The 17409-nt window shown below is 45.5% G+C and overlaps 1 protein-coding gene across 17 annotated transcripts in view; it reads left to right on the top strand.

Moving 5' to 3' along the window:
- Positions 1-17409, top strand: part of picalma (phosphatidylinositol binding clathrin assembly protein a) — a 150819-nt gene that overhangs the window by 85070 nt on the left and 48340 nt on the right. For 9 of the 17 annotated variants that reach the window (XM_070892024.1, XM_070892018.1, XM_070892022.1 and 6 more), the window contains exons 10-12: positions 13414-13540; positions 14222-14364; positions 16588-16688. In XM_070892024.1, coding sequence (XP_070748125.1) covers positions 13414-13540; positions 14222-14364; positions 16588-16688 — 371 coding nt within the window. The remainder of the gene's footprint in view (positions 1-13413; positions 13541-14221; positions 14365-16587; positions 16689-17409) is intronic. The other 8 variants (XM_070892020.1, XM_070892021.1, XM_070892027.1 and 5 more) reach the window with 1 other exon arrangement.

Consider the following 17409-nt stretch of genomic DNA (forward strand, 5'->3'; position numbering starts at 1 on the left):
GGTGAAGTTGCTTCAGGGGGAAATCCCAATTGTGTAAGTGAAGATGGAAGTTCAAACTTGGTCTCCCAAGTTAAGGGCGCCATTAACACTGCAAATTTAGCTGATCCTCCACAATAAACATGAGAAAGGGCCGTTCAGTTGATCCACTTTGTCTTATCAGGCTCATATTGTGTATCAGTTTTTCAATTCTTCTTTTCACCTGCCTCCACCCTCGTACCCTGCTCCACCATCGTTGGCAGAGGCTTCAGCCATCTCAGCCCTATATTGGAACTGTCAAGTCCTTTGCTTTGCTTTCTTTCCACCATCAAAAACCTCCAACTCTTTTCAACTGTGTGTTATTTCTGTTAGAAACATAGAAAATAGGTGCAGGAGTAGGCCCTTCGAGCCTGCACCACCATTCAATAAGATCATGGCTGAGCATTCCCTCTGTACCCCTTTCCTGCTTTCTCTCCATATCCCTTGATTCCCTTAGCCGTAAGGGTCATTTCTAACTCCCTCTTGAATATATCCAATGAACTGGCATCAACAACTCTCTGCGGCAGGGAATTCCACAGGTAACAACTCTCTGTGTGAAGATGTTTCTCCTCATCTCAGTCCGAAGACTGTGTCCCCTGGTTCTGGACTTCCCCAACATCGGGAACATTCTACCCGCATCTAACCTGTCCTGTCCCGTCAGAATCTTATGTTTCTATGAGATCACCTCTCCTCCTTCTAAACTCCAATGTATAAAGGTCCAGTTGATCCAGTCTCTCCTCATGTCAGTCCTACCATCCTGGGAATCAGTCTGGTGAACCTTCTCTGCACTCCCTCAATAGCAAGAACGTCCTTCCTCAGATTAGGAGACCAAAACTGAACACTATTTCAGGTGAGGCCTCACCAAGGCCCTGTACAACAGCAGTAAGACCTCCCTGCTCCTAAATTCAAATTCCCTAGCTATGAAGGCAAACATTCCATTAGCCTTCTTCACTGCCTGTTGTAACTGTAGGCCAACTTTCAATGACTGATGAACCATGATGTCCAGGTCTCGTTGCACCTCCCCTTTTCTTAATCTGCCACCATTCAGATAATCTGTCTTCGTGTTTTTGCCCCCAAAGTGGATAACCTCACATTTATCCACATTATACTGCATCTGCCATGCATTTGCCCACTCATCTCACCTGTCCAAGTCACCCTGCAGCCTCCAAGCTTCCCCCTCACAGCTCTCACCGCCACCCAGTTTAGTGTCATCTGCAAACTTGGAGATATTACACTCAATTCCTTCATCCAAATCATTGATGTATATTGTAAAGAGCTGGGGTCCCAGCACTGAGCCCTGCGGCACTCCACTAGTCACTTCCTGCCATTCTGAAAAGGACCCATTTATCCCGACTCTCTGCTTCCTGTCTGCCAACCAGTTATCTATCCATGTCAGTATATTACCCCCAATACCATGTGCCTCAATTTTGCGCACAAATCTTTTGTGTGGGACCTTGTCAAAAGCTTTTTGAAAGTCCAAATACACCACATCCACTGGTTCTCCCTTGTCCACTCTAGTAGTTACATCCTCAAAAAATTCCAGAAGATTTGTCAAGCATGATTTCCCCTTCATAAATCCATGCTGACTTGGACCGATCCTGTCACTGCTCTCCAAATGCACTGCTATTTCATCCTTAATAATTGATTCCAACATTTTCCCCACTACTGATGTCTGGCTAACCGGTCTATAATTACCCACTTTCTCTCTCCCTCCCTTTTTTAAAAAGTGGTGTTACATTTGCTACTCTCCAGTTACTGCATGCCACCCATTTCTCCTTTGCAAAGGGCACTGTGCAGTTGTTTGCAACCTATAGACCAGACTTCACATTGAAGTGCAACTAAAAATCCATACAAAATTGTTGATACACCTTGTGTATGGAGTAAGAGTCAGACTGAACACTGAGCTCAAAGTAAAGTGTGACCGTAGTCTTATTTCAGGTCTCTAGAGTGCCTCTCCAACCTGTGAAGCCTCCTTAAATTCCTGTGCTCCCAAGGGATTATGGGATCCCTTGGGCCTCCAGGGGATGAGCCCTCTGGTGGCTATACAGAGTAAATACAAGTCCACATATATCACAAAAATAGAGATATTTTTGCAGCAGTTTCCTGCGATAGTCTATAATGGGCATGCGTCAGAAAAAGTAAATGGAGTGTAATTTCTACTTCCTTGCTGGGCTGCCTGGTGTGTTGGGCCCTGCTGGGCTGCTGTGGATGATGGGTTCTGCTTCGTGGTCAACCGTGATGCCGTTTGCCACTGTTGTGTATGTTGGGGGGTGGGGGGGGGGGGTTGGTCAAAGAAGGTAGGGACAGGTGGGTTGCTCAGGATAGTCCTTGAATCTGAGTTTGATTTGGTTCAAGTGTTTCCAGTGAATGAGTCCATTTGAAAGTTTGACCCGAAACACCCTGCTCCCCTCTTTGGCCACGACAATGCCAGGAAGCCACTTGGGACCTTGTCCATAATTTAATACAAATACAGGATCATTGATTTCAATCTCGCCTGACACATTTGCGCTATCATGGTATGCACTTTGTTGAAGCCGCCTGCTCTCTACCTGTTCATGTAGATCAGGGTGAACTAACGAGAGCCTTGTCTTAAGAGCTCTTTTCATGAGCAGTTCAGCAGGTGGGATCCCAGTGAGTGTGTGGGGTCTCGTGCGGTAGCTAAACAGGACTCGGGATAGGCGAGTCTGCAGTGAGCCTTCAGTTACCCTCTTCAAGCCTTGCTTGATGGTTTGCATTGCTCTCTCTGCCTGACCATTGGACGCTGGTTTAAACGGGGCAAATGTGACATGTTTAATCTCGTTACGGGTCATGAATTGTTTGAACTCAGCACTGGTAAAACATGGCCCGTTGTCGCTCACCAGGACATCGGGTAGGCCGTGTGTGGCAAACATGGCCTGCAGGCTTTCAGTCGTGGCAGTGGACGTGCTAGCCGACATTATCTCGCATTCAATCCACTTGGAGTACGCGTCCAGAACCACAGGGAACATTTTACCCAAGAACGGGCCTGCATAGTCGACGTGTATCCTAGACAACGGTTTGGAGGGACAAGACCATAAACTTAGCGGCGCCTCTTTGGGTACACTGCTTAACTGCGAGCATGTATTACATCTGTGAACGCAGGATTCTTAAGTCTGCATCGATACCGGCCACCACACGTGGGATCTGGCCATCGCTTTCATCATTACGATGCCTGGGTGGGTACTGCGGAGGTCATTGATGAAGGTGTCTCTGCCCTTCTTGGGAACCACTACTCGATTGTCCCACAGAAGGCAGTCTGCCTGGATAGACATTTCATCCTTGCGCCGCTGGAACGGCTTCATCTCTTCCTGCATTTCCACTGGGACACTGGACTAGTTCCTGTGAAGCGCACAGTTTTTGACTAGAAATAATAAGGGGTCCTAGCTTGTCCAGGTTTTGATCTGCTGGGCAGTGACTGGTGATTGCTCACTCTCGAATGCTTCCATAACCATGGCTAGATCTGCGGGCTGTGCCATTTCCACCCCCATGGTGGGCAATGGTAGCCTACTGAGAGCATCGGCACAGTTTTCTGTGCCTGGCCTGTGGCAGATGGCGCAGTTGTACGCGGACAACAGGAGCGCCCATCTCTGGATACGGGCCGATGCATTGGTATTTATCCCTTTACTCGGAGAACAGGGATATAAGTGGTTTATAGTCAGTTTCCAATTTGAATTTCGCCCAAACAGGTATTGATGCGTTTTCTTTACCCTACAGACACACGCTAACGCTGCTTTCTCAATCATACTGTCGGCTCTCTCAGCCTTAGACAGACTCCTGGATGCATAAGCAACCGGTTGCATTTTCCCAAAATCATTAACTTGTTGCAATACACATCCGACGCCATATGACGACGTATCACATGCTAGTACCAAACGCTTACATGGATCATACAACACAAGCAATTTGTTTGAGCACAACAATTTTCTTGCTTTTACAAAGGCATTTTCTTGGCTTTTGCCCCAAAACCATTCGTCCCCTTTTCATAGTAAGACATGTAGTGGTTCTAACAGTGTGCTGAGACTTGTTAAGAAGTTACCAAAGTAGTTTGGAGCCCCAGAAACGACCGCAACTCCGTCACATTCTGTGGCCTCGGTACTTTCTCGATTGCCTCCGTCTTCACGTTGGTGGGCCTGATGCCCTCCGCCGCAATCCTCCTTCCCAGGAACTCCACTTCAGGCGCCAGGAAAACGCACTTCGAGCATTTTAGCCTGAGCCCCATGTGGTTGAGTCGACGAAGAACCTCCTCCAGGTTCTGCAGATGCTCTACTGTGTTCCGACCTGTGACCAAGATGTCGTCCTGGAAGACCACTCTGCGGGACGGACTTCAGTAAGTTTTCCATGTTTTTCTGGAATATTGGATTCCAAACGGGCATCTGTTATAAACAAAAAGACCTTTGTGCGTGTTAATGCAGGTGAAGGCCTTCAAGGATTCCTCCAGTTCCTGCGTCATGTAGGCTGAAGTCAGATCCAGCTTCGTGAACGTCTTTCCTCTCGCCAGCGTTGCAAAGAGGTCGTCGGCCTTTGGTAGTGGGTATTGCAGGAAGAAACGATTGATAGTTACTTTGTAATCGCCACAGATTCTGATGGTGCCGTTTCTCTTGAGGACTGGGACGATAGGACTGGCCCACTCGTTGAATTCGATCGGGGAAATGATGCCCTCTCTTTGCAGCCGGTCTAGCTCGATCTCTACCATTTCTCTCATCATGTACGGTACTGCTCTCGCCTTGTGATGGATGGCTCGCGCCCCCGGAATTCGGTGGATCTGCACTTTTGCTCCTTGGAATTTCCCAATGCCTGATTCAAACAGCGAAGGAAATTTGTTTCAGACCTGGGCACACGAAGTGTCGTCAGCAGACGATAGCGCTCGGACGTCGTCCCAGTTCCAGCGTATCTTTCCCAGCCAGCTCCTGCCGAGCAGCGTGGGACCATCGCCCGGTACCACCCAGAGTGGTAGCTTGTGCACTGCTCCATCGTTGGAGACCTTTATGGTAGCACTTCCGATTACAGGTGCAAGTTCTTAGCTTTGTGCGAACTGGAGTTAAGACTGGCCTTGAGGCCTTGAGGCCTTGTTGCACCACAACCTTTGGAAAGTCTTTTTGCCCATGATGGACTGGCTCGCGCCCGTGTCCAGCTCTATTGGCGCTGAGCGTTCATTTAGTTCAACATTCAGCATTATCGGGGGACAATTTGTGGTGAATGTGTGCACCCCATGTACCTCTGCCTCCTTGATCTGAGGCTCTGGTTCGTCGTGATCCTCCGTGGATCTGTTCTCCTCTGCAACATGGTGATTTGCAGGTTTAACAGGCTTTGCAGCTCACCTGCACTCTCGTTGGAGGTGTCCCATTGTTTCATAGCCCTTGCAAACTTACTCTTTGAATCGGCATGAATGGAAACGATGATCACCCCCGCAGCGCCAACAAGGTGTTAATGGCCTTGCATTCATCACCCTTGATTGTGGACTCTCAGACATCTGCGGACGTGTCGCTGCAGGTATGTGTGACCTGCCCTGTACATTACGATTCGAAAAGGACATCACTTTGTTCACAGTACTTGTAGCAGCACTTGTGTGCTTAGAGATTTGCTTCGTATTGTCACTGGTGGTAATGAACACCCGGGATATCGCTTTAGTCTTACTCAAGGTTGGGGTCTCTACAGTGAAAAGTTTGCCAAGTATGGTTTCATGGCCAATGCCAAGTACGAAAAAGTCTCTGAGCATGTGCTCCAAATGTCCTTCTAATTCGCAATGTCCTGCAAGGCGTCTTAGCTCGGCGACATAACTTGCCATTTCCTGGCCTTCAAAACTTTTGGTGTAGAACCGGTACCTCGCCATCAGAACGCTTTCCTTCTGGTTCAAATGCTCTCGGACCAGTGTGCAGAAATCATCATACGATTTCTCCGTGGGTTTCGCTGGAGTGAGCAGATTCTTCATGAGGCCATACGTTGGTGCCCCACAGACGGTGAGGAGATCGCCCTTCGTTTGGCAGCGCGCTCTTCCCCATCTAGCTCGTTGGCCATGAAGTATTGGTTGAGTCGCTCCACAAAAGTTTCTCAATCATCTTCCGAGAATTTCTCCAGGATGCGCATTGTTCTCTGCATCTTTGGGTTCGCTATCTGTGTCTCATCGCCACTTGTGTATGGAGAAAAAGTCAGACTGAGCTCAAAGTAAAGTGTGACCTTAGTCTTTAATTGCAGGTCTCCAGAATGCCTCTCCAACCTGTGAAGCCTCCTTAAATACCTGTGTTCCCAAGGGATTATGGGATCCCTTGGGACTCCAGGGGATGGGCCCTCTGGTGGCTGTACAGAGCAAATACAAGTATACATATATAACACATCTGAACTATCTGGTCCCAAAGCTGGTGCATAAAGGTTAGACAGGGTTTATTTATAGGGGCAGATGATGTCCATTGTCCTCAACCCTCCTCAACCCATCACACTATTTTAAGGCAGGAACCAGTTCCAGTTCCCTCACTCAATTTTTGGAAAAACATTCAACAGAATTGAGTGGAATTTTCTGAAGGACATTGGATTTGGGGATATGTTCATCAATTAAGTACAAGTCTGACTTCTACAGAAGTGACACATGGCCTAATTTCTCCAATCTTCTGGCTCATCATTTGTTCACTCTGCTCTTTGCTCCAATCCTGCTATTGATATTTACATTAACATGATATGAATGAATGATTAATACAGTTTCCATAATTTCATAGAATCATAGAAAAACAGGTTCAGGAGTACGCCATTCGGCCCTTCGAACCTGCACCACCATTCAATAAGATCAAGGCTCATCATTCACCTCTGTACTCCTTTCCTGCTTTCTCTCCATACCCCTTGATCCCTTTTACCTTAAGAGCCATATCCAACTCCCTCTTGAATACATCTAATGAACTGACATCAACAACTCTCTGGAAGAGAATTCCACAGGTTACCAACTCTGAGTGAAGAAGTTTCTCCTCATCTCGGTCCTAAGTGGCTTACCCCTTATCCTTAGACTGTGATCCCTGGTTCTGGACTCCCCCAACATCGGGAACATTCTTCCTGCATCTAACCTGTCCAGTCCCGTTAGAATTATATATGTTTCTGAGATCCCCTCTCATTCTGCTAAACTTCCTTGAATACAGGCCCAGTCGATCTAGTCTCTCCTCATATGTCAGTCCTGCCATCCCGGGAATCAGTCTGGTGAACCTTCGCTGCACTCCCTCAATAGCAAGAACGTCCTTCCTCAGATTAGGAGACCAAAACTGAACACAATATTCCAGGTGAGGCCTCACCAAGGCCCTGTACAACTGCAGCAAGATCTCCTTGCTCCGATACTCAAATCCCCTAGCAATGAAGGCCACCATGCCATTTGCCATCACTGCCTGCTGCATCTGCATATCAACCTTCAATGACTGATGGACCATGATACCCAGGTCTCGTTGCACCTCCCCTTTTCCTAATCTGCCATTCAGATAATATTCTGCCTTCGTGTTTTTGCCACCAAAGTGGATAACCTCACATTTATCCACATTATACTGCATCTGCCATGCATTTGGCCACTCACCTAGCCTGTCCAAGTCGCCCTGCAGCCTCTTAGCATCCTCCTTGCAGCTCACACTGCCACCCAGCTTAGTGTCATCTGCAAACTTGGAGATATTACATTCAATTCCTTCGTCTAAATCATTAATGTATATTGTAAATAGCTGGGGTACCAGCACTGAAACTTGCGGCATCCCACTAGTCACTGCCCGCCATTCTGAAAAGGACCTGTTTATGCCAACTCTCTGCTTCCTGTCTGCCAACCAGTTCTCTATCCACGTCAGTACATTACCCCCAATACCATGTGCTTCGATTTTGCACATGAATCTCTTGTGTGGGACCTAGTCAAAAGCCTTTTGAAAGTCCAAAACACCACATCCACTGGTTCTCCCTTGTCCACTCTACTAGTTACATCCTCAAAAAATTCTAGAAGATTTGTCAAGCATGATATCTCACATAAATCCATGCTGACTTGGACCGATCCTGTCACTGCTTTCCAAATGCACTGCTATTTCATCTTTAATAATTGACTCCAACATTTTCCCCACTACTAATGTCAGGCTAACCGGTCTATAATTCCCCATTTTCTCTCTCCCTCCTTTTTTTTAAAAAAGTGGTGTTACATTAGCTACCCTCCAATCCATAGGAACTGATCCAGAGTCAATAGACTGTTGGGAAATGATCACCAATGCATCCACTATTTCCAGGGCCACTTCCTTAAGTACTCTGGGATGCAGACCATCAGGCCCTGGGGATTTATCGGCCTTCAATCCCATAAATTTCCCTAACACAATCTCCTGATTAATAAGGATTTCCTTCAGTTCCTCCTTCTCGCTAGACCCTTGGTCCCCTCGTATTTCCAGAAGGTTACTTGTGACTTCCTTAGTGAAGACAGAACCAAAGTATTTGTTCATTTGGTTTGCCATTTCTTTGTTCCCCATTATAAATTCACCTGATTCTGACTGCAGGGGACCTACGTTTGTCTTCACTAATTTTTTTTCTCTTCACATATCTATAGAAGCTTTTGCACTCAGTTTTTATGTTCCTCTCATACTCTATTTTCCCCCTCCTAATTAAACCATTTGTCCTCCTCTGCTGAATTATAAAATTCTCCCAGTTCTCAGGTTTGCTGCTTTTTCTGGCCAATTTATATGCCTCTTCCTTGGATTTAACACTATCCCTAATTTCCCTTGTTAGCCACAGTTGAACCACCTTCCCCATTTTATTTTTACACCAGACAGGGATGTACAATTGTTGAAGTTCATCCATGTGCTCTTTAAATGTTTGCCATTGCCTATCCATCGTCAACCCTAAGTATCATTCGCCATTCTGTTCCAGCCAATTCACGTCTCATACCATCGAAGTTACCTTTCCTTAAGTTCAGGACCCGAGTCTCTGAATTAACTGTCACTCTCCATCTTAATAAAGAATTCTACCATATTATGATCACTCTTCCCCAAGGGGCCTCGCACAACAAGATTGCTAATTAGTCCCTTCTCATTACACATCACCCAGTCTAGGATGGCCAGCCGTTGAGTTGGTTCCTCGACATAGTGGTCTCGAAAACCATCCCTTAATATACTCCAGGAAATCCTCCTCCACCGTACTGCTACCAGTTTGGTTAGCCCAATCTATATGTAGTTTAAAGTTGCCCATGATAACTGCTGTACCTTTATCGCGCGCATCCCTAATTTCTTGTTTGATGCTGTCCCCAACCTCACTACTACTGTTTGGTGGTCTGTACACAACTCCCACTAGCGTTTTCTACCCTTTTGATATTCCGCAGCTCTACCCATACAGATTCCACATCATCCAAGCTAATGTCCTTCCTTACTATTGCATTAATTTTTTCTCCATCCAGCAATGCGACCCCACCTCCTTTTCCTTTCTGTCTATCCTTTCTGAATGTTGAATACCCCTGGATGTTGAGTTCCCAGCCTTGGTCACCCTGGAGCCATGTCTCCGTAATCCCAATTATATCATATTCGTTAATAGCTGCCTGCGCAGTTAATTCGTCCACCTTATTACGAATACTCCTCGCATTGAGGCACAGAGCCTTCAGGCTTGTCTTTTTAACACACTTTGTCCCTTTCGATTTTTGCTACGATGTGGCCCTTTTTGCTTTTTGCCTTGGATTTCTATGCCCTCCACTTTTACTTTTCTTCTTTCTATCTTTTGCTTCTGTCCCCATTTTACTTTCCTCTGTCTCCCAGCATAGGTTCCCGTCCCCCTGCCATAATAGTTTAACCCCTCTCCAACAGCACTAGCAAACACTCCCCATAGGACATTGGTTCCGGTCCTGCCCAGGTGCAGACCGTTCGGTTTGTACTGGTCCTACGTCCCCCAGAACCGGTTCCAATGTTCCAGGAATTTATATCCCTCCCTTCTGCACCACTCCTCAAGCCATGTATTCATCTTGGCTATCCTGCAATTCCTACTCTGACCAGCACGTGGCATTGGTAGCAAGTCTGAGATTACTACCTTTTGAGGTCCTGCTTTTTTAATTTAACTCCTAGCTCCCTAAATTCACCTTGAAGGACCTCATCCTGTTTTTTACATATATTGTTGTACCTCTATGCAGCACGACAACTGGCTGTTCACCCTCCCTTTTCAGAATGTCCTGCACCCGCTCCGAGACATCCTTGACCCTTGCACCAGGGAGGCAACAAACCACCCTGGAGTCTCGATTGCGGCCGCAGAAACACCTATCTATTCCCCTTGCAATAGAATTCCCTAGCACTAGAATCCCCTACCATTATAGCTCTCCCACTCTTCTTCCTGCCCTCCTGTACAGCAGAGCCACTCATGATGCCATGAACTTGGCTGCTGCTGCCTTCCCCTGATGAGTCATTCCCCCCCCCCCCCCCCCCCCCCAAACAGTACCCAAAACGGTGTATCTGTTTTGGAGGGGGATGATTGCAGGGGATCCTACACTACCTTCCTTCCACTGGCTCTGCCTGATCGTCACCCATTCCTTATCTGCCTGAGCAACCTTTGCCTGCGGGGTGACCAACTCACTAAACGTGCTATTCAAGACATCCTCAGCATCGCAGGTGCTCCAGAATGAATCCATGCACCGCTCCAGTGCCGCAATGCGGTCTGTCAGGTGCTGCAGCAGGATGCACCTCCTGCACATATAGTATTCAGGGACACTGGAAGCGTTCCTGGCTTCCCACATAGCACAGGAGGAGCATGACATGTGTCTGAGCTCTCCTGCCATGACTTAACCCTTGGATTAACTTAATTTGACAACCCTGTCAAAGGTTACCTACTGATAAGGAAATAAAAAGAAGAAAAAAAAGATTAAGTACTCACCAATCCACCAGCCAATCACTTACCCGCTTCGCTGTGACGGCACCCTTTGATTTCTTTCTACTTCTTTGTTTACCTTCTGCCCCTGCACCAGCTGACATCCCAACTCACTGCTCCTCGAACTCCCACTGCCTCTCGAACTTTCGGGCCTTTCATAGGCCTCCCGACTCACCGCTCCTTGAACTCCCGCTGCCTATCGAACTCTCGAGCCTTTTATAGGCCTCCCGACTCACCACTCCTCGAACTCCTGCTGCCTCTCGAACTCTCGGGCCTTTTATAGGCCTCCCGACTCACCGCTCCTCAAACTATATACAGATAGCATGCTCCTCTGATATTGAAGCCCTCACTTTACTTGACCTAAATTACAACATGAAGATTCAACCTTGCAAAATAAAAGTATACAGAAGATGTGCACCATGAATTTGGGGATTAAAGTAACCCATGGCTACTTAGGCTTTTAGAAAAATAGCTGCCTGGATACATTCAGAGCAAGGTGCATCCTGTCGGCCAGCCCTTGTATTGCCCCTGCTGTGGAGAACTAGCATCCTGAAATTAATATTTACTCAAACACATTCTTATATCAGATGCTCTCTCCCAACATTAACCAGAGATACAAAGAAAACTAAACATACACTGGTGGAGTCTTTATTTGGCTTTGAAGGACAGCAATGCCCCATTACTAATTGTCAATGCATGACAGTAATGGCCATAAGTAAATGTGCCCTGTATCTTTGCTCTTAAGACAAAGATAGACAGTTTCTTAACCGATAAGGGAATAAGGGGTTATGGGGAGCGGGCAGGGAAGTGGACCTGAGTCCATGCTCGAATCAGCCATGATCGTATTAAATGGCGGAGCAAGCTCGAGGGGCCGTATGGCCTACTCCTGCTCCTATTTCTTATGTTCTTAACGTATCACCCTCAATCTGGTTGCATTGCCTTGTCTGGCAACCTACGCAATGACAGAGGTTTATCCATGTCCAATCACCAACACACTTTGGCAATCATGTGCAAGGGAGATTTTAAATTTTACCAGAAGAAGGGTTTCGCAGTTTGCTGACTGATCGTATCAGGACATACGAGTTCTTCAAACCCAAATGCTAGCTGAACCGTGACCTCCTGCTGCCATACAAATTGTTTTTCTATCTCGTGTGGATGGGTGGGTTGGGGGTGGGGGTGAAGTAAAAAGTTTAAAAGTCTCAAACCTGACCCCCCAACCTGCCCACATCTGGTTTTAAAGCATGCGGCCTTGTGTCGCAGGCTTTCTTGTGCAAGAGGCAACTGCTAAAATTTAAAAGATGCCCTGCTGTTAATTCTGTCCGGTAATCCTCTTTCCTCCCTCCTTCCACCCCCCCCCCCCCCCCCAAATTAATTCTCTTCGGCCCCGAGTAAATATCGAGGCCGAAATTGCGTACCAACAGCTCCAAGGCGGGTATTCCTGCACCAGGCGTGGAAGTCCCTCCCTGCGCCGTACCACCTCTGAGAGCAAGTGGAACGCAAAATATCACGCTCCACTTGCTCTGTGGGGCGCGGGCGGGAGGGCTACGCGGTGGGACACGTAGCACTGCCGCGTAGACAGAGCCCTCCCCTTCATTAAAGGTTAGAAAGAACGGTGGTGTATCTGCAAGTTGGGATGGTGTATAACTTGGAGGGGTGGTTGGAGGTTCCCACGTGTCTGCTTCCCTTGTCCTTCTTGGTGGTTGGTGGTGGAGTTGCAGGTTTGGGAGATGCTGTTGAAGAAGCCCGAGACTGTTGTTGTAGTGCATCCTGCAGATAGTACACACTGTGGTGATGGAAGGAGTGGATGTTTAAGATGGTGGATGGGCTGCTGATCAAACCGACTTTGTCCTGGATGATATTGAGCTTCTCAAATGTTGTTGGCACTGTACCCATCCAGGCAAGTGGAAAGAATGCCATCACATTCCTGACTTTGCCTTGTAGGTGGTGGAGAGGCTTTGGGGAGTTGGGAGGTGAGCCACTCGTCAGGGTACCCAACCTCTGACCTGCTCTAGTAGCAACAGCCACATCGCTTAAGGGGCGACTGACAAGAATGTTGGAAGGTGAGGTGGGGGAGGGGGCGGAAACTGTAATTACACATTATAAGGAGAATGGAAAATAATGGCCTGCCAGCTGTATATCCCATCCAGCACATGGGCCGTGCTAATATGAATCTTTCTTTATGGGTTTTGAAAATAATTCTCCAACTTTCCTAATCCCCTTTTATTGGAGTGGAGGAGACTTTATAAGATTATTGTTTAATAGAAATGTGTACAAGTTCATTTGTTACTGATTCATCAAGTTTGACTGGCTGTTTTTCACTGTGTTCTGAGAAGCTAAAACTGATCTCTTTCTATGTATTCTTAAAAACTTGCCTAGAAATAGAATTTGAAGGATTCGATCCCAAAAGGCGTACAGTTTGTTGTACGTTATGAAAGTACTTGTGGGACTTTTGTTGAATCCGAAAGGCCTGTCACTGTTGTGCTTTTTATAAAATAAAAATGTTTTAAATTGTTCATTTGCAGCTCAGTTCTAATACTTTTTCTTTTTTTTTTCCAGGGCTAGCACCCTTTCAAATGCAGTCTCATCACTTTCTAACACTGGCATGTCACTTAGCAGAGTGGATGAAAGGGAAAAACAAGCAGCTTTGGAGGAAGAGCAGGCCCGGTTGAAAGCGCTCAAGGTGGTGTGTTGTGTTTTTGTTTTTCTTCCTTCATCTTACCCCACCCTACTCCCAAGACAAAAATCGAAGTTCAAGGCCATATTACCCGTGGCTTGTTCACTTGTTTACAATGTTAAGATGTTCAGGTAAACAATCTTACACTTTCATTGACACATTTGAGACAATCTGTTCAATTCCATCTGCTGATATCCCTCGCTCCCATTACTTACTAAGCCAATCCCAATCCAAGTCACAAATTTTATCCTCATCCTCCTTAACCTTTGAGGCCTTTGATCTTGTCAACCATCCCATCCTCCTCCAGCCTTCTTGCCCACCTCAGTGGGATTGCCTTAGCTTTGTTCTATTCCCACCTATCCATGTCAGACTGTACTTAGATACTAATTTAAGTTTTACTTTACTCTTAAGTCCTGCAATTTTTTCTTCTACAATATGTAAAGTATCATAACAGAAAATCAAGGTGAAGTGTAATACTTAATATTGATTTGTGAATGTTGTGAAAATTTAAAAGAACATACCCCCCCCCCCCCCCCCATATCTTCATTATATCTCGATATGCTAAATGAAAATGGATTCCAGTTAGTTGTCCAATTAATTTTAAATCCTAAATTGAACACCTGGTATATTGAGTTTATTTGTGGCCAGTTTTCTCATGTCCGTTAAATAGTTAGAATTGTTTTCTAACAGGAACAGCGTTTGAGGGAACTTGCGGGAAAGAAATCCTATCCATCTTCTGCGACAACTGCAGCATCACCCAGTTCTACATCGGGTGGAAGTATCAGCACGACAGCAGCCATAGACCTATTCTCAACACCTGGTTCTTCCAACAGGTATAAACTTTGCAGCTGTTTTTTGGCAGCATATTCATCATTTTTGCACTTTTCCAACTGCCTCCTGAATTTGACCATCAGAGAGAGTGGGTTTCATAACTGAGCCTGATAGTCCTTATCCAGTGACACAGATGAAGTTCCAACAGGGATTGTGATGAGCATCAGGAGCTTGAGAAAAATATTCATTCTTGTTTTTTTAATGAAGTTGAATAAAATGCAAAGTTTCTGAAAGGTTCAAATACTATCATCCTGAACCCATTGATTGATCTTGGAATGGAGCATTGGATCATGGTAAATAATTAAGAGTGATTGGAATAATGCCTCAACTCTTTTAGTCTTTATCATTTATGTGCACAATCTGATGATATTGATGCTAACGTGGAAACAAAATAATTAGTGTAATTTCACATGCTTTTCACTTTTTGTAGAAATCAATGAAGTGGTTTAAGTAAAAGTAATCACACCAGAAGTGTGTTGGCACAATATTAAAGCAAAATGCCTGAATAAAATTTTCCCAAAGCATATTGATATGCTAAATAAGCCTAGTGACAACAGTTAGAGTTACAGTGGTGCAGAAACATTTATCATAGGGAGCAGGAGCAGTGCTTTCAGTCTGAAATACCTTCCTCCTCCCACCTCAAAACATACAATTTTTTTTTTTTTAAACGGTGTAGCCTTTTTTCCAATGAATAGCTGAGTCATATTGATCAGGGAATTTTGACGCTCCTAAATTAGATGATTTCAGATAGAATGGTGTATGGGCACTGTAGTTGGGCGAGGGAGGGGAAAACTGGCTAAGGCTGCTGATACTCATCACAATCCCGTGACCCCTGCTGGAACTTCAACTGTGTCATTGGGTAAGGACAGTATCAGGCTTGGTTGTGAAACCTATTCCCTCTCATGGTCAAATAACCTGCATATCACTCTCCTAGCTTAACCTAAGTACAGGGAGAAACGAACGCCAGCAAGGTGTCAAAACCTTCAGCAGTAGAGGAGAAACAAGAGAAGGAATTTTTGTCTGTATAATTTGAAGTCCCCTGGCTAGAAAGCACTTGCTCCAGCGATTGTATCCTGGTTCATTTACAGTCCACTGACATTGTTCTTTCCTTAATCCCAGCTGGTACTAAATTTTCAATTTGTTTCCATGGTTGGGATTGGCAAGTGGGAGTGGAATGCTTGCCAGTTTTCACTGGAATTTTCCCCTTTTCTTTTTTTTTAAAAAAGAGGGTAGGTTTGGAGCATGGGGGCAGTTAAATTGATAAAGATGTGAATCCCGCCTCCAACCCGCCCACTTCGAGTTTAACCAGAGGAGGCATGCTCCTGGGAGGCGGTATGTCAATTTAAATATAATGAGGCTCTATTTTCCCCTCAATTTTGAATTTAACTGCCTGTGGACAAGTTTCTCACAATTTGTGAAACCCAGCAGCTAAACCAAGGCGGGAACTGCTGCATCCAGGGGGTAATTGGATTTATATCTACCTCCTCGATCTAGGGACCCGACCATAACCCCCCCGCGCGATTGGCAACTTCCCCACGAGATTTCCGTTCGCATTCTCAGGCCTCCTGTGTAAATTCCGGCCGGCATGTGTAAATGACAGCTGTTTGGAGACAGGCCAGTTAGCTGCCTCAATCAAGTAGGTCTGGTATGAGATAATTGCGTAAGACTGCCTTTCCCCTCGCACATGTACAGATAATTTGAACGATAAGGGATTGAAGGGTTATGGGGAGCGGGCAGGGAAGTGGAGCTGAGCCCAAGATTAGATCAGCCATGATCTTATTCAATGGCGGAGCAGGCTCGAGGGGCCAAATGGCCTACTCCTATTTCTTGTGTTCTTATGTAATGGTACTCCAACAGGAAATTCTGAATTTTTTTTAAAATCGTGTTTCTTGGAGAGGCAGAGGAAGTAGGGTTTAAGTACTTTCATTTGAATATATCTCTCATCATTCCCTACTCAATGGGGTAGTCTTCCCTTATAAATCTCAAATCTGAACGGGAACACCTTGTAACCCCTTTCTACTCTGAAAAGTTTTTAGTGATTGCCCTCTTACCTCTTTTGAAGCCGCTTTTCTAGTCATACTTGAACTGTTGCATATATTTTTTTTTTAATTGTTTACCTTGGAACATTTTTGTGGAACCGAATTTGATCCTCAATTTTAATACTTCACATTGTGTTCATTTGGTTTGTACAAGGTGTAAGCAGCTGTTTGAATTTTTCCCTTCAGCACTTCCAAACTGCCAAATGATTTGCTTGATCTTCAGCCAACATTTCAGCCATCCATGCATTCTATCCCAACAGTACCCCCGGCAGCTAATACATGGGGAGGTAAGGTGCCTCTCAACATCTTTCCAAATGGCAAAAAAAATCCATTAGAGATTTACAAAATTTGAGCTGATGTTTAACTATATTTTCAGATAGTTGGATTATTTGTTCAAAATGTAAGAATGATCAAAAAATTACTAGCCTTAAATTAAAACTAGTTTAAGTAATCAGCATGTTTGAGTATAATAATTTTTATGAAGAAAATCTATAAAACCTTATCATGCAATAATAAGGAATGCAGATTTTGTATTAGATTACTACTTAAAGAACATTTTAACAGGACAAAAATCTGAATCCTACATGAATAGAGAGCAATATCTGGTACAATTGCAATCTGATACTTTTTAAATGGCATTTTAAGCAGAAGGTTCAGTGTTTTATTTGTCGACCCTTTTCATCCAGAGGCAAAGGCCCCGATATTTACAGGGGCGTGTGTTTGGAGTGGGGTGTGGGTGTGGGGTGGGGGGGACACGAGATGAGTTATGAACAGGAAATCCAGAAGTACGGGTTTCCCAAATGCCCTGTAGTTAAAAGCACGTGATGTCTTTTAAATTTTTCCTCCAGGTTTTCCACCCAAGTCCCAGCCTGATTGACAGGCTGGCTGCCTGTCGGGTGGGAAAGCCTGCAGCAGAGGAACACAGCAAAGAAGTAGGTAGGGAGAGATCACGATGGGGAGGTGAGAAAGGAAAGTGGTTGGAGGTGGTGTTCGGGGGAGGCGAGATTG

Source organism: Pristiophorus japonicus, chromosome 10, assembly GCF_044704955.1.
Source record: "Pristiophorus japonicus isolate sPriJap1 chromosome 10, sPriJap1.hap1, whole genome shotgun sequence".
Taxonomy (NCBI): Eukaryota; Metazoa; Chordata; class Chondrichthyes; family Pristiophoridae; genus Pristiophorus; species Pristiophorus japonicus.